At 37.8% G+C, this 21,182-nt stretch overlaps 1 protein-coding gene across 2 annotated transcripts in view; it reads left to right on the top strand.

Moving 5' to 3' along the window:
* Positions 1-21,182, top strand: part of PEPD (peptidase D) — a 120,994-nt gene that overhangs the window by 15,367 nt on the left and 84,445 nt on the right. For both annotated transcript variants that reach the window (XM_090149314.1, XM_031615352.2), the window contains exons 4-9: positions 4,127-4,190; positions 6,770-6,817; positions 8,444-8,505; positions 14,751-14,795; positions 18,687-18,762; positions 19,981-20,027. In XM_090149314.1, the coding sequence (XP_090005440.1) occupies positions 4,127-4,190; positions 6,770-6,817; positions 8,444-8,505; positions 14,751-14,795; positions 18,687-18,762; positions 19,981-20,027 (342 nt within the window). The remainder of the gene's footprint in view (positions 1-4,126; positions 4,191-6,769; positions 6,818-8,443; positions 8,506-14,750; positions 14,796-18,686; positions 18,763-19,980; positions 20,028-21,182) is intronic.

Raw genomic sequence — 21,182 nt, 5'->3', positions numbered from 1 at the left:
TACAGCCTCAATACAAAGGAAGAAAAAAACAAAAAACAAAACCACCCACAATACTCAGAGGCTAGGATAAGTGTTATGCACTAAATGTGATAGAGTAAGGTTACTATTTTCAGAAGAAAAACATGGATGGTTACAAGTAAAAATTCCTTTGCATCCCAACTTCATATTTTCTACTCTTTGTAAAATAAATGTCTCTATAGAAAACATTCTGAAGTTGTCTCCAGCTAGAATTTCTTGCCTTTTTGCAATGAACATATTATTTGTCACAGGGAAAAAAGTGCTCTTAATCTCTTCTCCTACTCTCTGCAAAGAGATAATCAATCTTGAATTAGAATTCCAACTGAAATGATAAGTTAAATTGAGTCACTTCAGAAAAATCTGAGTTTCCTTTTGGAGCTGATCTGCTGTGGAAAAGCACTGAAAATACGTCCTAGAAGCATGCAAAAAATCTGAATAAAAAGCAATCAGTAAGAAAAAGCTGTTGTCTATTAAATATCGTCTGGAAGAATATTTAGATGTGAAAGAGAAGATATGTGAAGGTATTTAGTTACAAATCTCTTAGCAGTTGCTTTTTGTGCCGTTCTTTCAGGATCACTTATCAGCCATTATAAATTCTACTCACAGTTTTTGTTTGGCATTTGTGATGTAGATCCCTCTCATTCATACCTCTCATCTGAAGGCAGTTCTGAAAACTAAAACTCTTTTATTGTGTTGGTATTACTAGGTTTGTGCTCCAGAGTCATTGGAAGCCTAGCAGTGACATCAAATGTGTAGAGTCTTAACATTTGCTGCTATGAATTATTGTGCAGTGTAATGAACAACAGGCGTAAAACAGTTTTAGACAAGGTGACTGAGTTGTTATTGGCTGGAAAGACAGTATGGTTAACAAAACATTACTAAAAACTTGAGGTTTGAATTTTGTCCAAAAGTATAAAAGGTTAAAAATATACGTTCTGTTTTTATTTATAGATAAGCTGTCAGAGCTGTTTATCTTACTGGTGGATAAACAGAGGAGTCAGTATTTCTTTCCAAAGGATTGTGTTGAAAGGGAGCCAGTCATAACACTGCGGTCTGTCACGCTGGCAGCTCAGCCTGCACTGACGTGATTTGCTGGTGACGGTCTGAGCATCTTGGTGTTTAAATCATAGAATGGCCTGGGTTGAAAGGGACCACAATGGTCATCTCATTTCAACCCCCCTGCCATGTGCAGGGTCACCAACCACCAGACCAGGCTGCCCAGAGCCACATCCAGCCTGGCCTCGAATGCTGCCAGGGATGGGGCATCCACAACCTCCTTGGGCAACCTGTTCCAGTGTGTCACTGCCCTCTGTGTGAAAAACTCCTCCAGTATCTAACTAAACCATGTTCTGTACTGCTGTGAATGTAGCTGAACCGAATGGCAAAGTTTGGAGTAAACTTGAAGTCTACACTGAAGTCTCCTGCTTTCTGACTGTCCCAGGTTATGAGAAGCCAAATTTTTGGGTGGCTCCTTGTGTGGCAGGTACGTGGGCATGGTGTGCTTTGAGAAGTTTGGAATTCCTTATTTCCATGATGACATGAAATGGTGACTTCTGCTGTTCTGGAGGCTAGCTATTGAGATTTGTAATAAACATGAGTATTTGGAGGCTGGAGTTATAAAAGTACGGAAAACATAAATGTTTTTACACATTTTTTTCCCCCAAAATTCTGCAAGAACGAGGCTATTACTTCAGTTCACGTCAGGTTACAAAAGTTAATTTTTTTTGAATAGGCAATGAAATATATGATTCAGTAATATTTGGGATTGTGTCTTCCACTTGGGTAATTCTTTCTAATTAATTTATGACTTGCTGTAGAGTTTTTGCTTGTAGTCTCTGCAGTGATTAATCAGAATTTTGAAAGTGGCAGCCCATAGCAGTGTTACAAAAGACAAAACCAAATGGAAAAATTGTAACAAATTAACTTATTCTACCTGCCTGAAAGTCATTTATAGAGGCAAGCACTCCTAATCTTTGTAAAGCATCAAATGTACTTGCAATTATCAAAATTGAATATATCCTCTGATTTTTCATGAGGCCAGTGATCGTTCTGCGGAAGGTGTAATCCCTTGTAACAGTGGTGGTCAGTGGTCAACTTAAACCTATTGTGCACTTAAATTGTGTGGAAAAATGAATACTGGACCTTGTGTCTGCTGAGAAGGTGCACCGGGTCATTTTTGTGGTGGCGTGATGGTGGAGCATAAGGAATTCTCTGAGATTCTCACCCAGCTGGGAACCAACATGTGTTGCTCATCATTACAGTCACCCTGGTAGAAACTGCCTTTGAGCTGAGCATGCCTGTGTGCAACTTGAGCTCTGTATATGAAGCAAGGAGTGGAGAAGGTTTTAGAAACTGAACTGCGTGGAAGAGATAGTAAGGAGTCACAGTGTTGGGACAAAAAGCAGCAGCACATGGGATGAAATAGAATGCAGAAAGGGCTCAGTGAAGATCATCTTTGCTCCCCTTTCTCTACAGACTTGTTTGCCTTCTTCCCTACTTTTCTGTGTGACACTACAGGACTTTTTTTTACTTAAACACAAGCTTCCATGTGTATTTTTTTCATTCTGTCTAGTTCTGCAAAAGGTGGCTCTTAGCAGCAAGCTTCCCAGTGACCCATGGGGAGATGTGCCTTCATTGCTGAAGCATTGTGGCTCCCAGAGGGTGAATGGAGGATGGCAGTCTGTGGGAAGTGTATGTGAATTTGTTTTACCATCTAGTCAGAGGTGCTAAATACATGGATAGGGAAGTGAGGCAGAGCCTTGAGTGCTTCAGAGAAGAGCTGAAAAATCTCTGTGGTTCATACTAAAAGTTTGCTGGCTTCTGCTTTGAGGCAGCAAGATGACCAGCAAGGAGGTACATATCTGAGAGACTTGGTCGTATATCATTAGGTGCAGTGGAGTCATCAGTAACTGACCTGGTTGGATAAACAGAAGTTCAGAGCAGCGTGGGAAGTTGTTGCTTTCTATATCTCAAAGTACAGAAAAATTTCTCAGCCTTGAAAGGATGATGAGCTACTTGTGTTCCTTGAAATAATGATGGTGCATGTAAGAAGAGTCTTTGGAGGGATTACAGCTGGAATGGGATCAATAATGCTTTAATACTAAACGTAAGCAAGGAAATAACTAGTAGCAGTTTACTATAGAGCACATAATTAGAGAGGCAACAAACTAAGGAAAGGAGTTTTAAAATGTTTGGTGAAATAGACAGGAGCATTATTATTGGCATTGTGGAGGTGAGACCTATTCTTACATAAACAGCATTAAATGAAGTGAATAAAATCTAACACATCTGTGGGCATACTTTTAACTAATACTTGATTGACAAGAAACAGTTCTCAGATTCAGACTTCACAGGTAATTGCAAATAGCACTTCAAAAGTATGTCTCTGTAGAACACATGGTACCATAAATTGGCTGTAAATTAGGTGGTTTTACAGTTGGGATCCTTCTGATACCAGATGAATGGGTTGAAACTAAAAGAGAACAAAAATAGAAAGTGCTAAATCTGTTCATGATGTTTCTGGGATATTGAAGTCACACATGCCTGGAGTTCTGGGGTCCCGGGGAGGAAAGGCTGCAGAACACTTCCTGGTGGTTCTCAGGCTGCCTCATGCTCATGTTGGTGGGTGCAGCAGGAAGAAGCTCCTGGGGTTGTTGGGTGTTGGAGCAGAAGGTGAATATTTTGTTCGTTCTTCAAATATAACACAAGGTGAGCTGGCCTGTTGCTATTTCAGTATCCTTCCACCATCTGGTGGATTGGAAGACTGTAAACAAATGGCACGGTAAAACTCTTCTAACAAAACTGTCTTATGTAGAGCAAATAGGTGGATGTAGGGGGGAAAAAAAGCCCCCAGTTTTTACTTCAGGAGGAAATGGTTGGAATATGAGTATAAAGCATGGACAGAGTTAAAGCACAGTGATTTTGTAACTGTGGCAACTTTATCTGCAATCTACTCTTTTGAGAAATTGAATCTAGGATAAGAATATTGAAATATTCCTTATATGTGGTTCTACTGTTGTAATAGTAGAGGGCTTTTTTTCATCTGTGGCCTTGAATATTAAATGTAACAAAATTAAATCTAAATGTTTCTTTCTCTTGTTTCCCACAGGATTCACCCCCCTGAACATTTCAAGAAAAAGTATGCTGTGGATGAAGTCCACTATGTGAATGAGGTGAGTTGTCTGCGTCTATGAATACAGAATTAATATGTGGCAGTGATTTTGCTCTACTGCTTATGGGTATCTCCTGACTTGGTGAGGGTGTGGTGGTTTTTTTGTATTTTTTGTTTTAAATTACTGAGAAGTGTCCTTCATTCTTACAAAGCATTCATACATCTTAAAATTAAAAAAGGGAGAAGGGGCTGCCGATTTGGGCTGAACTCCATGGTCTTAATCCAAAGGCTGTCTCACAAACATGTTGTGGGCTTCATGAAAACTGTCAGTTTGTATCTGTATCCAACAAAAACATTTGCTAAGTACGCTTTTTTCAATGCCTTGAAGATTTGAAGGAGATTGCTGTCAGTAAGATCGTGTGTCCTAGCTCTGACTGAGAGCCTCCAAAGAGCTATGAGGAATGGCTGCCAGCTTTGCTCTCAATTTATGTTGAATCATTCTAAAATTTGAATAAACAGCTATATTTTTAATTTTAAATGCAAGTGAGACTCTCTTAATCAGATTTCTCACTTTATTTTTGAGCAGATGTTTATATACTTAAGTACCTGGCCAGGCATCTTTTTTTTTTTTTTGGTAGGAAGGCTCAGCAGGATGAGGGCAGTATTCCTGCCAAGCTCTGTGGTTGATTTTCATGGAGTGCTGCTTGAAAAAGAAGAATCTGATATTTCTGTCCCTGCAGAACACTAACTTGCTCACAAGATACAAAATTCTGCTCTAATCAGCTGTGGGGATGCTTAATTTCCTTTTCATAATGATTCTGGTTATGACGTGAAGTTTGAAGTTGAGGTTGAGGAGGCTGTGCAGAAGTTGCTTTGTGTTGTGAGTTGTAATTGCATGTAGAGTAGACACCCGTCTGCCATACAGTGAAAATGGCAAGTGGCAAATGCATGTCTTCCTTGAAAAGAAACAAACCCACATCTGCAACATTTATTGGGTCACTTCAGTTGTTTTCCATCAACAAATGCTTAGACAGCTTGTTGATGAGAAAAAGAATGCATTAGGTGGACAGGTAAGTTACTAGCTTATAGGCCTTTTTTCACCTGGGCTATGTGGATTGAAGTTAAAAGCAGCTGAAGCCTGCAGTTTAACTGTTTAGCTACCTAAGGTTCTGTCTTGCTTTTGCTTGATTTGCAAAGGAACTGATTTTCCACCATCAGAACACTAGGGACATTTTCAGAGGATGATTTTATGTCAACAAATAACCTATCTGTGTAAGTATGTAATCCTCACATTTCATTTTGAAAAGAAATAAAATATGGAAATGTTGTTTTTATATCTCACTGCAATATGCTTTATTTTATTACTACGATTAGTATGCTGTTCAGCCATTCTAAAGTTAGTAGAATTGTGCTGTGTGGAATTATGTAATCTGTTCATTGTCTCAAGAGATGTGTAATTCAGTGCCCACCTTTCTGCAGCAGCTTTGGAAGCCCAGCTCTTCACAATATGAAGGATTTTATTCTCAGAGGATTAGAGCAGGAATCAATTTTTATTTTTCTCTTTTTAACCTTACAGTTAAACGTCTTCATTTTTTATTTCTATCTAAATGCAGTTGTAGCCAAAAGACAAAATGTTTAAAAATACTGATATTTTATGAACAAAAAACCAAAAACCATTTAGATGGAAGAATTTTAATTTTTACTGAGTGTTTATTGGTTTTAAAAATGACAGAACAGCAAACACTGGAGATATCTGCACATCTGTTTAATAGCACTGCTGTACAATATTTCAGATCTTATCTTTTTGTGCATTTAAATTTTCTTTCTCTAGAGAAGAGGCCAAGTTAGTTACCTCGTGAGTCCTGCACATTCCTCATTAGTTCTCTGACGTTTAAGGAGATAAAAAAGTTGGCTAGTCTTGGAAACAAACCTAAAACTTTAATATGTACTTTGGAGAGACCAGCTTTTGTTTTGCTAATGGTGTGGTAGGGAATACTGAAGGGGGAAGAATGCTAGTTGAATGCAATTGAGTTATTTTCTGATTGGAATAACTTTTTCAATAGAGTAACGGTGTGGTGTTTTTGTTTGAATTCTTGTGCTGCTGGCATCAAATGGAGCAGAGCTGAGAATTCAAAGCCATTAATCTAATCCTGTGTAAGGGAAAGACACATTTTAATCTAACTTTATAAATGCTTGCAAAATGCTGAGTGAACCTGTTAGAAGTGTGTCACTAGAAAGTGACTCAGTAAGAGTAAGTTTTTCACATGATAAAACACATTAATGCATGTGTTTTATATGCAGTAGTGCATTGAAGATACACAGTACCCTGTTAGTCTGTATTTTGTGTCAAGTTACACCTTTTCTGCTGATACTTTCTCAGTCTTCCAAATAATGACTAAACCTTAAGATACAGTTACTGTTTATGTATTTGAAGGACACCAGGAGCATAAGTAATGTGTCTGTTCTCTAAATGTTTTGCCATCTACTGGATCTCATATATGAGAAATATCTGAACAGTTTTGTATTTTGTATTTCCTAATTGTGTAGTCTATACACAGAAAATTTTGATGAAATAGTTAGCAGTGATTGTGAAGAAGAAAAACAAAAAAAAAATGACAGCAATCTCAAACTTGTTTTTAGATATCCAGTGTCTTGGCTGCGAAGAAACCTTCTGTGCTGCTTACTTTGGTGAGTAATAGTATTCTGAAGAGTAATTACCATTACCTTCAACAGAGGGGATCACATTATTAAGTATTTCTTTACTCTGTCATTCCCCCTATATCTTTTCTTCCTCATCCTTGTGAAATTTGAGGCCATCTGTCCATTTTAAACTATTCTTCTGGCTCCACTATAACCTTGTGGTTTTTTGACTTGTCTTTCCAGCCTATACTCTGGAAAGCTTTGCCTGTGTTCTGGTAAAATTTGACAAGCTTGCCCAGTGTTGGCCTTGCTATCTTCTAGCCTTTATAGAATGACTCTGAACTCTGTGTTTTTCTACTGTTGTGCTTTTCTGTGGGAATTCTGTAAAAGGGGATTCTTCATGGGATGGTTTGGTAAAAACAAATTCTGCAAAGAGGATGTGATGGAATGCCTGCCAACTGGAGGTTGCTCTGGAAATAGGATCAACAAGTGGAGGTAGAGCCTGCAAGCTGCTTCTTCCCTGTCACCTCTTTCCCAGCTTCTTTTTGTGACAAATATTTTGCAGACCTCTCTCTCACTGTTAACAGTATCTGCTTTGTTGTCTCCAGTCTATGTAAGAAATGATTTGCTGACACTGAGCTTTCCCTTACAACAAATGCAGTGGCAGCTCCTGGATTTCTTGTTTTCCCATAATAGTTGCCAGACGAGTCTTAGAAAATATTCCTCCTTACACGGTCACATAGGATGAGATCTCATCTTTTTATCCATTTTGGTCCTAAATATAATCTTCAGTCTTTCTTTCATTGTTAATATAAATATTAAAAAGATGAAATGATCAATAGCTTTCTTTTATGTTGTTTCAGAGGAATGACTGAAAAAGGGCATATTTGTTCAACTTGGACTCTTTATGTGCATTTCTGCACGTCAAGTTGTTAATTAGTTGTCCCTCTGTGAGTAGTCCATTGTAACGGGGAATTTTAACAAAATTTTTGGCTGGGAGAATGGTGCTGTGATGCTTTCACTTTCCTCCCACTGCTATGATGAAATTTATAGAGAAGGAAAGAGCACTTCTCTTAATGTTGGCTGAAGGGAGGCTTGGTCCTCTCCTCCTGTGGTTTCATTCTAAATACAGAACTGTAATGCTGCTCCACAGGGTTTCCCATATGCATGTCAGAAGTGTTCATCTGCTGTGTAGCAGCCAAAATCCTCATGCTTATGCTACTTGCTTGAATGGAAAACTATAGGGGGACAGCAGCATGCTGATTTAAATAGTAAGCATTGCCAAGGCATTGCAGAATCATTTCTTTTAAAATTAAACTACTTTAGAAGAAACCTTGAATCGTTATTATTCACTTGCCCTTTTTATTATATAGGTCTCTCAGCTCTTTTTGAAACTAAAGGGAACTGGAAATTCAGGCCTAACATTTTCCTAAGCAGCATATCCTAGCCTGAGTTATATGCTGGTCTCCTTTGAAATGAATGTATTTCCTATAATGGTCTGCATTTAAACAAATAGACTTTTTTTTTTTTTTTTTCCTTTTCTGTAATAGTAATTCAGGTAACCACAGATGTTTTCCTAGAGATTTACTGCTGTTAGGCTCCCTGCATGATTTAACTTCTAAATACTTGTATTTGGCTCACAATCACGGTCATTTTAATTTTTTTTCCTTCCAGCGTGGTGTTAACACTGATAGTGGAAGTATCTCCAAAGAAGCTTCATTTGAGGGAATTAGCCAGTAAGTGAAATTTTTTTAGATTTTTTTTTTAGGTTATGTTGAATTCATCTTGCGTTTCTCATTAAATGATATTTTTCCTAGTAGCAGGATGTTGAACGGCAATTCAAACTTTTGACATGCTTCTAGGGATTTGAAATATAGTTGGGGGGAGGGGAGGGAGATTGGAGATCTTTTTTGCAACTGAGGTGATCCAGTGTTTTCCTTCCTTGATGTTTGGCCTGAGTAACTACAACCACACAGACTTTTATTCCCACTTCTAGAGAGGGAATGCTTGATTTTCAGATTTCAGAAAACGGGATTTTTATGAGCAGCCTCTTTCTTTTAGTGATTTCCTTAAGGTAGATATTAGGAATTCTGGTATGTACGTTTTTCTGAAAAGTTGTAACAAGTGCAAAATAAAAAATCACCTTTCTTCCTTGACATGTCCTTTTAGTGTCTCTTGATATTGTATTTTTATGAAGCTTGTTACTAGTCCTTCTACCGAAAGTACTTTGAAAAGGCTGTTAATAAAAATGCATCACGGACTGCTCTGAGAAACAAGGATGGTAGCCTTAATTTTGAAGGAAATGCAACTGGCTTTTTGTTTTAATGTCCTGAAATGAAATCATTTTCCATCGTATCTCAAGCATATGGCAAAAAATGAACTTCTTATTGAAAAATCTGCTATAAGGAGTACACATGCTGAGATGTTGAGTAGGTGGCCTTTCTTGTAGTCCTTGACTTACGGTCACCCTGCTGTATTTTTCTCCATTCACCTCTGTCCACAGCACATTAATTCTGCACTGATAATTGCAGAGCACAGAATGTATTACAGTTCTGAGCAGTCATTTGTGTAGTCAGATAGCATGTGTTCTGAAATAGTGTTTTCTCTGTCGTGTGAACTGAAATCTGATCTCATAATTACTTTGTTTTCCCCTCCACAACTTACATGGAAACTTTATGGTTGTGAAGATTATTGGGGACCATGCTAGCAGACATTTGAGTATCTTTTGCTGCTCGGTCAGTAAAATCTGAACTATTTCAAAACACAATCAAGGCATTTTGAATGAATATTTGGTGCCCTTTCTTTTCTGTTGCTTTGATCAAGTAGATACTTATTTATCTTATGCTCTCCATGTGCAAATGGACTCCAGAATTGATGTGGAGAGATGCCTTCAGTTTTATTTGAGAAATCTCTATGTGCAATGTAAACACTTAAATAGTTACTTCTAGGGCTATCAAGGAATGATGATCCAAGGTCTGCAGAAGTTCTTTTTTCCTTCTGAATTCTACTGAAACAGTAGAGCTTTATTATTTACATGTTGTATTACTAGTCAGCATTAAGGTAGGAAGTCATTCCGTTTGATATGTGACTTGTGCTATTGATACAGTGTATGTCCCAAAGCACTTGAAGGGATTAATGATATTTTCTCAGTAGTTTGTGGTAAACACACTTGGTTTGCCCTGACTGGAGTGCAGCTACACTTTTCAGGGAGCTTTCTAGCAGTCCAGCAGAGAATTCCTTAGAGAAGGAGGATATGCTTGGCCTCTCCACCCCTGTGCATTGGATTTTTCCTTTTGCTATTTTTGACAGATCTGCTTAATGTCTTCCTCTCTCCTACCATGCCACAGTGTGAAAGAGCACTTGTTGATTTTGTTGAATATGCTAGAGATGCACTCCATCTGACCTCTTTTGACATACTTCATGCCCCCGAACCACTTGTCACTCCAGCCTTCTCATCTCCCCAGCTCATAATTCCACCTTCTCAGGGGTCATCAGTTCTGTGGTTACAATGGGCCGTGGGCCCACAGCAGGCAGTGCAGAGATGGAGCCTGGGTGGCAGGGGCAGGGAGCAGGGGTGAGCTGCCGTGTGAAGTCTGATCTCCTTAGAGCTTTGTAATTGTATATAAATCAACCAGTTTTTGTTTGTTTTTGACACAAACTTCAGCATTTATTTCTTCCCCTCTCTTATATCGAGTTTATTGAAACTTGTGTATTTCTAATATATTGATTTCTTCCAGGTTGAGCTTGTACCAAATAATGTTCTTCTAAGCTGTGCTACTTTGCATTTGGCAGTGACTGCTCCTTGCCCTCTTCCTTGCTTGGCCAGACTCAGGTTTAGCCATTAAGTTATTTCATTCTTTTACTCCTTTCCATTTTCTAGCTACCTCCTCGAGATGTATCTGCTTGCTACAGTCCTTTTATGTTTCTCCTGCTCCCATTTGTTTTATTTCACCTGAACTGAGTGTGCTCCAGTGTAGATGCTTTCCCCCCCCCCTTTTTTTTTCCCTGTATGGATGGATAATAATAGAAATAAATGCATCATTTCCTGAACAAGCTGAATCTTGCTCTGTTTGGAGGCTGTTCTGCTCCTCTCAGAAGCCATCTTTTCCTTGCCCTAATAATGTTGCTGCCTTGCCTTACTTTCTGAACCTTTTGAACTTCTTATGGGACATAATTATCCAAACTATTTCATTATTTTTCCAGTATACTGGATAGTCATTTGAGACAAAATGGCTGCTGTGGGTTATTTTTATGCTCACTCAGGACATCACCCAAGTTGTGTCTGTTCTGCTGTAAATGATCAATCTTGTTTACATGCAGATAACAGAACCCATCATAACAAATCATGTTTCCATAGATTGCATGTAGCTCTCTTTTGGATAGCAAAGTGTGTCATGCATTTGAGTTCTTAAAGAAATATATATATTTTTTTTTTTAAATAAAAAGCGGGCATGTTGCTTGCTTCAGATGGTGAAGACTAACTGAATGCTGGGCTAAGGCCAATTTGTTTTTGTGTATTGAGGTCAACCATTAAAAGAAAGATTCTCCATATTAAAGACAGTTTTAACATTTATACATGTTTTAGATCTGTCACCATATACACATTCTGTAAACTGACAAAAAAGTCTCATTATACAGGAGCTGTGGATTTCTAGCCTTTTTAAACTAATGAAATTGTCTTACATGTTGAAGGACAACTGAGTATGAAATCAATTTGAACATGCCATTCACTGTAATATTTCTTAGTTCTGTGTTGATTAAATGGGAGCATTAATGCATATTAGATTGCAACAATAGCAAAATGTCATTTGTTTTCTTCCTTGAGACCACATATCTCATCAACTATTGTCAATTTGCAGATTGCAGTGAAACACAGAATTGGATTGCTCTGAATGATCCTCTTAGCATTAGAGCAATCCACGGTTTTTAAGAGTAAGTTGATTATTGTCTAGCAGGATCTGAACTTGCTTAAAAGATAAGGTAGGGTTATTTTATGTAGAAGTTCCTGCAGAAGCTACATGAATTAATCAGTATTTGTGTGCTCTGGTTAGTGGTGACTTGCTCTTCTTAAGCATACTGTTTAACCAGTGACTTTTAGAAAGTGGCCTGTTTAGCTGCTTTGTTCCTAATTAAAACAAATATAATTTGAGTCACTAGCTTTAGATGTCCAACAGTCACAACTGTGGTCTTGCGGCCACTCACACAGGACCCACAAGCTAAGCAAAATTGAGACAGTTCAATCCTTAATCATTGGCTTCTTTGAAAAAGCTATGTACAGTAGATCAGATTCTCTTCCAAATATGAATTGATGCTGTGTTCCTGAGCCCCAAGATCTTGTTTCATTCTTAATGATGTATCAGAGCCTGCTCTTCAGGTGAGAGAGAGAACTGCAGTTCTGCTCATGATCTTCTGCCTCCTCTCCATGACCCCAGCACTGCTTTGTTTTACTCCTACAGCTTTTCATTGTGTTTAATTAGTTTTCCAAACTGACAGCAGTGAGCTGCTGTATGGTAAGTGGTCACAGCCAGTGTGTAGAACTTCAATTTTTGGCAGCACAAAGGCAGTTCAGGAGGAACTGTTAGGGTTGGAAAAGCTGGGGACTGTGATAGAGCTAGTACTACATCTTCTTTGAAAACTTTTCTGAAAGTGTTATTTGACCTGTGCCAGTGCACAGTTGTTCCCCAGCCCATTTTATTTATTTTTAACAGATGGACACAGTCTGCTTATTGTGAGCTTCATGGTTTTACCATTTGACTCATGATGCACTTTTGGCTTTGTCTGTGCTTGTGATTAAAGAGAGATGTGAATTATCAGATTGTCAGTCTTCATCTGTATCAGCACCTCCCTGCCCTTAATTTTCTTTTATTACTTCGTAGTGACTATAGTTTATATATCTTATTTACTGAGGTAGCATTGGAGCTTTCTGCTTTGCTGCAGTTTTTCCTTGCACTTGGATTCATTGATCTATTTTTTGTCTGACATGCCATGACTATTACTGAAAGTCCTTTGTCTGTTGTTGCAGTTGCAGCTTAATTCTTCTCTGTCTAGTCATTCTGTGGTGCTGCTTGCTTGTTTCCAGCCAAGTAGTAGTGGGGAGCTCAGGATTTTGTGGGTTTTCTAGTATTTTTTTCTAAATTGATGTATACTGCATCATTCAAATGTTTTCCTCTGTTTAAACTTGTGTTTAACTGGCTCTTCCATTCCAGAATTATTTCTACATTGAACTAGCTAGATAGTAGCTGTTGGATGGGAATGATTAAATACAAAATGTGGCTTTTTTTGATATTACAAGACTTTCTTGTTTCCAGGTGACAAACTGTATTGTGTACTGATGCAGTATATTCTGGGACTTCTGGCTTTTGTGTTGTGTTGGTTTTCCAGTGGTTTCTAACTGATACATGTAATATTGAATACCATACAGCCTGTCCTTGCTGAATGTTCAGATAAGTTGTTGGTTTCTATCTTGGAGTAGGAACACAAAGCTTTTAACCTTCACCTCGTTAGGATTTTATATGTTTATGAGCACGTGTCCTTGAAAAAGATACTTTTCCTCCTGCTGTCTAAGGATGCAGGAAGACACTGGTACAATTAGAAGTGGTTTAAAATATTTTTTTAAATTGAATTTTCCTTTAGTTAGTCCCTTCTGAGGTATTACAAATCACCATTAACCTGAAGTAGATTTATTTTTTTCCTCCCAAAATTATGAGAAAATTAATTGTTGCCTTCGAACATTCTTCTGAAGGTCTGATGGGGAGCCTTGGGCATTTTAATTCTCTTAAATTCCCTAACTGAAGAGCCAATGGTCTTGAGCCAGACAAAAGTATCTTTGATGCAGAACACTCTTCAGGCATTTAAATTGTTAGCAAAAAAACCCTTGAACGATGCTTGAAAATCCATTTGTGTTCCATTTAATTACTCAAGTTCTTATTCCATTGGCCACTGTAGTGTTATTGTTACAGAGCCTCCAAACAGTTCCAGGGAGACATGAATTGTTAATGCAGAAAATGAATGGAAAGAAGTTTTTGAGGCTGAGGTGAGATGGAAGCTTTGCCTTGTCTGTAAATAACAGATGAGAAGTTTCCTCTTTTTCAGTCTTCCTCTAAGTGATCTTGTTTATCACATGCACACAGGAACTGGAATGTGTTAAATAAATAAATTAGCAATTTAATGTACTGAAATTCACTGAAGAGTGTTTGGGAGCAGAGTTCAAATTGCAGAACCATTTTGGTTGGGAGAGATCTCTGAAGACTGATCTGGTCCAATCCACACTCATAGCAGTGAATTGGTAATTTAAGATTTTACCTTTGTTAGAAGCAGGTTTTCTAAATATGTCCCGAATGTGCTGTTACTCTGCTTTCTGCACATTCTTAGAATGTGCCTGGTGTAATGTCATGTTTTTCAACATGAACTCCTTGCCTCCCATGAAGATGAGTGTATGCTTTCTCTGTTCTGTGATCTACTCTGATCCGCACTAACTTCGAATCTTATATTTGGGAGACCTCATTCTGGCCTTCCAGTATTTAAAGAGAGATTATAAATAGGAGAGAAATTAACTTCTAACACACATAGATAGTGATAGGACAAGGGAGATGATTTTAAGCTAATGGAGGGAAGATTAGGATTAGGTAAATTTTTCGCTGAGGTGGTGAGCTGCTGGAGCAGATGGCCCACAGAGGTGGTGGATGCCCCATCCCTGGAGGTGTTTAAGGCAGGTTGGATGGGGCCCTGGGCAGCCTGAGCTGGTGCTTGATTTACTGGTTGGCAACTTTGCACATAGCAGTGGAGTTGGAACTGGATGACCCTTCAGGTCACTTCCAACCTGAACCATTCTGTGATTTGCCTTTGCAAGTTTTCACAGACTCCAGGAAGGCACATTTAAAAAAAAAACAAAACAAAAAACAAACAAACACAACAAATTTTGCAATCTCTGTTTTTCTATGCCTAGCTGCTTGTTGATGTTTGTATTTTTTGCTTTTTGCAGATTTAATGTGAACAACAAAATCCTTCATCCTGAAATTGCAGAATGGTGAGTAGCAAAAAGTCTTTCTATTTTAGTAGTTGAACATGCCTATGTTCTGAACTTTTGCTTCAGAGGCATTCTCTCAGCAGAATGTCCTACTTAGTTAAGGATATGTTTTAATTTGGGGCTGATTTCACATCATGGACTGGAAATAAGGGTTGAAAATAAAAATGTTGGTTAAGTAGCAGCATTGAGAAGTTAAGAATTTGTGTAACATTCCTTAAGCCTCAAGTCTGGATAAAAATTGTAATAGGATATGTTTGGAACTAAGTCACGTTTACGTAAATGTGAATTTGTATGAATAACAGAACTGAGGATAATTCATATTCTAGCAATGCAAATCAAAGGTAGGTGAAAACTAAGTCCAAACATATAATATTTAATAAGGTGTTATTACTTCCCTAGGATTTATTTTAACTTCATTAATTTTGCCAAATTATTATTCATGTAGCTGCACTTTCTAATTCTAGGAGGATTCTACTGCAGCCTGTCTTGAATAGTAAAAGTTAGTCTGTGTGACTTAGTGTATTAGGAGCTTGTAAAGCTTCTGCATTGATAGGAGAGGTCTAGAAATCTTCACTTGTGCTCTGAAACCCCCGATATCCTACTATGTTGAAATGGTCTAAGCCATTTAGAAGTTCTTTATAAAGTCTTATTTACCTGCAGTGATATGGCTGTTGCTGTTAGCTGGCTGGTTTGATGTAGGGTGTGAGCTTTCTGCTGGTCAGACACAAGGAGCTTCCAGCCTTGATCCCACATAATGGTGGTGAGTGCCATAGCCTGGATGAGCTTCCCCAAGTGACCTGTCTTAAAGTATTTAATCAAGTTTGGTGGCTTTTGTTTGAGGTTAAAGTATGCTAAAGACCACTGGATTGGATTTTAAATATCTGGTGAAATTAATATTTGAGTGACAGACTCCATGTATTAAATCCTCCTAAATTAGGAATTTCCTTGGAATCTCAGACTATTGCCCAAGAAGTTTTCTTTGGAAAGCTATAACATTTCTAGAATTAAGAACAGTTTCATTTCAGGAAGGTGGATTTTTGGATGGTTATTTGATATATTCTCTAGGGTAGGAAATTCCTTCATTTGCACTGTATACTTCCATTATTTACATCATTTCAAATTCAGCAAGCTCTGGACTTCTCTGTCTTGCATGGTAATTGTCAGAAAAATTCTGTTCTCTTAAAAATTCCAACAAGAGGTGAAATGGCTAAGCTTTCTGAACCAGCCGGGAAGAACTGTGGGCTGCAAAAGGCATCTTTACTGTTCCTTACTCTTGTAATATTAAAAAAAAAAAAAAAGTGTTTCAATGCTGAAAGGGGCAGTGTTTGTGGTTGAGGATCTATTGCCTCTCTTTTTAACTCCAACCTATTCCAAGTTCACAGTGTTTCATGACTTACCATGAATCTTGTTTTCATTGAGTGGCTTGCCACTCTTAGTTAATCTAAGAACTGTGTAATGTGCTGAATCTGTACATTTTTGCAATTGCATTAGCTGGAGCCTGCAAGTGATTTCTTCCTACTGAAATATTAATGAATGTATTCAACATGTAACTGGTCCAAGAGCTGTTCTTAGAACACTGAAGTTTATGTTACTAAACAAAGGTGGGGCTTTTTTCTAGTGATAACTTGGAAGTGAGGGAGGAGGGGAAATAATAAAAACTATGAGTCACTCATCACCCACGGGGCTACCATGCAGTACTAACAAAAGTGCTTGGCTCCCAACACCTCAAACACAGTTTGGGAGAGTCATCGTTTTTTGTTAGTGCAATTGAGGAGAAGGTGCTGAAACACCCTTCTGCTGCACAAATATGCTGCTGGGAGCTCCATCAGCAATACCAGTGCAGTCAGCATAGGAGCACAGTGAGTTTTCTTTGGAGATCTGCTTGATCTCCATCTCCCCTGCTAACAGTTGGCTGGTGATTTCTGTTGCTCTTGGAATGAATAAATGCGTTCTGTAAAATGTTTTGGTGCTTGACCTGGTGCAAATGAAGGTGATGAATTCCATAAAAAGACTAAGCTAAATATCCATTTGGATATGCAGAAAGATACCAGAGAAGTTATGATCTAAAATACATACCTTGACCCTGAAGCCTTATGATCTAGTCAAGTAAAAGAGATACTGTTTGCTCAACTTGTAGTTGAGCAGTTAGTATTCCTCCCAGATCCCAATAAAGAGATGAGACATCTGAATTATGGAACAGCCTATTTTTCAGGCACTTGCAGAGCGTGGATATGTACTGTATATTGAAAGTAATATAAAGGCACATCAAACAAGTATTAAATTACCCTGCTAGCACATGCAGTCTTCTGAACAGGATTTAAAACAAAATAATCTTTAAGCCTTTGCTACCTCATTCTAACATGAATATATTTGAGCTGCTGTTGTTTGTCTTAGTGAAAAATCAAAAGCAGAAGTTTGTTTCCTCATCCAAGGTGAGGAGGAGCTTACACTACTCCAGTGTAATTTTATCACCTCGGTGTTCATTTTAAAATCTAGTATTTCTCATTCTCAGTGTGCATCATGATTATTATCATGATATTCCAATTTACTAAGAATGTCTCATTCCTTCCTCTTCGCTATTTTTCTGTTTGTTAGAGCATTTTGATATCACCATTTTTAAAAAGGTATCTTTACTCTTGCCAGAAAAATTCTCTTTGGGTGGGAGTGTCTGTGTCACACAGCAGTACAGTTGCTGTCAGTGGGAAATGCTCTTATTGCACGTCAGAGGCACTGATGGCTGTGTAACCCTCTTCTGGACTCATTAAAACAAACGGCAGGAGCAGAAACTTAACAAATAGTTTACTACAGCAGTATGAGTAGCAGTTGTAATAATAATAAAAAAAAAAAAAGGTGCCTTGTTGGCAGTTTTGAAATATCTCAGTTATGGTACTTTATACCTGCTGCAAGCTCTGGAGTGGAACTGGAAAATACAATTGAAGTATTTTCTCCAAATTCAATAGATGTAGTTCTGTTCTTTGTAAACAGTAACTGTGTTGTTCACACCATCCTTTGAGGTGGATGTGAGAAATATTAAGAAATCAGTATGTGTAGCAGTAGGAAGAGTAGGTGGTGTTCAATAGAAAGTAGGAACTATCTCCACTTCCCTGTTCATGTTCACACAAAATAGCTGCTTTTATTTTGAACGAGGCAGTAGAAAGCAGTGCAAGTAGATAAGAATTTAATGATAAATTTTTTAGTTGAGTTCAGAACAGAATATCAAGGCTCATGAATAAATGCAAATTCAGCATTTCATAAGGCATGAAGAACAGGGTATTATTTTTTATTGTGTTTTCTGAATACAGGAAGGAAAGTGGACACTGTGGCTGTAATTACTGCCTCTGTGTTTTCTGAACTTCATGGTTTGGATTTTAAATACTAATCACATGCAACATTTGTTCCATCTGTTCCCCCAAGGTATTGCAGATAGGCAGGAGTTGGGATTGTGCTGAATTAGAAATTTTGGAGCTCTGGAAATTTCATTATGTAAACTAGTTTTAAATTATGTCTAAAAAGTAACTCAAGTATGCCTGTACAAATGTTCCACTTGTAGTGTTGAGCAATGACAAATACAGAACTCCATTGCTTTTGTTCCAAATGTGCTGTAGAATGAGTTGGAAAAAGGTAGATTGGACCACTTGTTTATTCATCTCAAAATAATGCAGGCTGATGTTTGGAATGCCTGTGACGTTCCTTTGTAAGTTTGTTTTGCTAGTGGTGAATCAATGCCAACGGAACTTCACTGTCACGAATACCTTAATAAGGCTCTGTTCTTGAGGTATACTTGGTCTTATTTTACCATAGGCAATAAATGTTGTTTTCAGGTTATTTTATTTTGTATTCTTAAGCTAAGAAGCTGCAACCTAACCAAAATCTGTTCTACTTTTTTTTAAGTCGTGTGATTAAGACAGACATGGAATTGGAAGTTCTGCGCTACACCAATAAAATCTCCAGTGAAGCTCATAAAGAGGTAATGGATCCTTTACTGTTAATAATTTTTGCTCTTAGTGTAACAGTAGTACTCAGAAAACGTTCCCAGCAACCCTGAATTGCTTAGTAATAAAATAATGGAAAGGCTGGATAGAAATAAGAGGGTAATATCCCTTCTATTACAGCCCAGTAATATACCTTGCATTGTCCTTGAACTCACTGGTGCATTTGCAATGTGTGAGAAATGAAGTGTGGTTTTGGATAAAAGCTGGAGCCTCAGCAGAAGGTGACCTGCCTGCAGTCTGTCTGCTCTATTTGCACAAATACCTGTACAGCAATGGCGAATGAGATGAAGATTTTTCATCTGGCTACATCTGTGTGTGCAGCTCTAGAAAGTTCTGCTCTGGTAGTTTACTCAAGTCAGATCCTTATAAACTGTGGGAGTTGTGATATTGGGGATATGGAACTTAGGTGTCAATCCTGTGCTCTATACAGTGACTTCAATGCCACGAGTTCTGAGCAAAAACCAGGAGGAGCTCAGTGAAAAGCATCTGAAGAAGTTGCTAACTGAATTGTTGACTTTGCTCCTGTTCTACACATTTCTGAACTGTGAAGCATGAAAATACTGTAAAGTACATATTGTAAAGAGTCTATGCATTTGCATTCATTCTCCTCAGTCATTTGTAATCCTTAAATAATGTCATCCCATCTGAGATAACTCCTACAGAGCTGCTGTTTAGTAGAACTTCCATAATATGGAAGCAGGCAAAAGAATAACACTGGTGCACATTCTGAGCAAACCTGAGAACAAAATTCAGACATGAGGTGTAACACGGTGTTAACTCTAGCAGTGTTCTGTTGATTCAGATTACAAAGTACAAAAGAGGGTCTTCCTTTGTAGCATATTCCAGTTCACAGTTTTGTTTTGCTGGTGTTTCATAAAGCAAAAGGACTTGCTGCCAAGTTCACCAGAGCTTTCAGAATTTAGCATTGGTATTTTGATGAGCTGCAGTTCATTAGGATATACTCTGGCAATTAAGCTTGCTTTATTGCTGGAAACTGCAGGCATTTTAAAAGATTAAAAAGTTTGATTTCTAATATAGTTTTGAAGTACATATACTGATGTAAATTTAAATGAAGTACAGATTATATTTTTCTAATATAGGTTTCTCTGGAGATGCTCAGTTATAAGTCATAAATTTATAAATATGCGATTCCCTCCTGCTAAGAATGTCCCATGTTAATATGTATCTTACAGGTAATGAAGGCAGTAAAAGCTGGTATGAAAGAATACGAACTGGAGAGGTAAGAATTATTTCAATAAATGTAGTACAAAAGGAAAGGTCTGTTTGTATAAGCAGTCGATGCAATAGCTGTGGCACAGCAGTAGCATTGATTCAGTAGAGAGCTCTTTTGAAGACTGTTTTAAGCATTATTTTGAGATAGTGGCACTTCATCAGTTTCAGATGTGTATTTGATGATGGTTGATTATGTTTTCCTGATGGTGTAGTGTAGTATAATTTTTCTGGAGTTGTAGTATTTATAGAAGCTTTAGGAAATAGCTGTTGTTGTTTGAAGGCATCCAGTAAAATGGTGTTTATGGATAAACATCGTCCTTAAGCTTGTTATGCTTAGAAGTCTACAGTAGGAGTGCTTAAGAACGTTGTAAAAGACTGTGTTCAATTACATCTTGCCTGCAATTACAAGTCGATATTGCCTGTACAAGGAGCTCGTCTCACAAGTGTGGTGGGTATTACTACAGCTGTTAAGAAGTCAACAAGAACAGCACACATTTCTGTTGAAGAAATGTGCTATACAAGCATGTATAGAAGGGGTTGGCTGCTGGTGATTGATACAGTAAGTGATGCGTCTGGATATGAGGAAAACATTGCTTCCTCTTTTAGATCAATATTTACATTAGATCATTTTATAAAACATGGTTTTGATCACCAAGTCCATTTATTTTTATCTCACATACAGCATTCTCAGTTTTTGAAGTATTACATAGTAAAGAAATCGAAAATAGTGGTGATACTTCAGTTACTGTTGTTGTTTCTGGACAGTCATTTTTGAAATGTTAGCAAGCAGACTAATTGGATGCCCTGTGCGGAGATGAGAAAAGTGACCCCAGTGTTTGTTATTGGATTTTAAAGTTCCAAGTGTTCATACAGGAGATTGCTCTGATTTAAATATGTCCCTTTAGAAGACGATTCAGTTAAATCAGTGCAACTTCTGGGTATAGATAAGCCCAAAGAAAAAGCCTGAAGCATTAAGTATGGGGGAAAGGGAATGTACTTGTAGGTCCTGCCTTTATGAACAACGAAGCAAGCATTTATGTTACACTGGCTTTCACCTCCTCCCAGTTTAACATGGGATCATGCTATATAATTAAGTAATGCCTTTAGAACATATGTACTGAGTACTGAGAAATTGGTGTTACATTTAAAGAATTTAGATTTC

The sequence above is a fragment of the Phasianus colchicus genome, chromosome 13, assembly GCF_987193195.1.
Source record: "Phasianus colchicus chromosome 13, bPhaCol1.hap1.1, whole genome shotgun sequence".
NCBI classification, from domain to species: Eukaryota; Metazoa; Chordata; class Aves; order Galliformes; family Phasianidae; genus Phasianus; species Phasianus colchicus.
The sequence above is the reverse complement of the archived record's forward strand: the minus strand, read 5'-3'. Positions and strand labels throughout refer to the sequence as shown.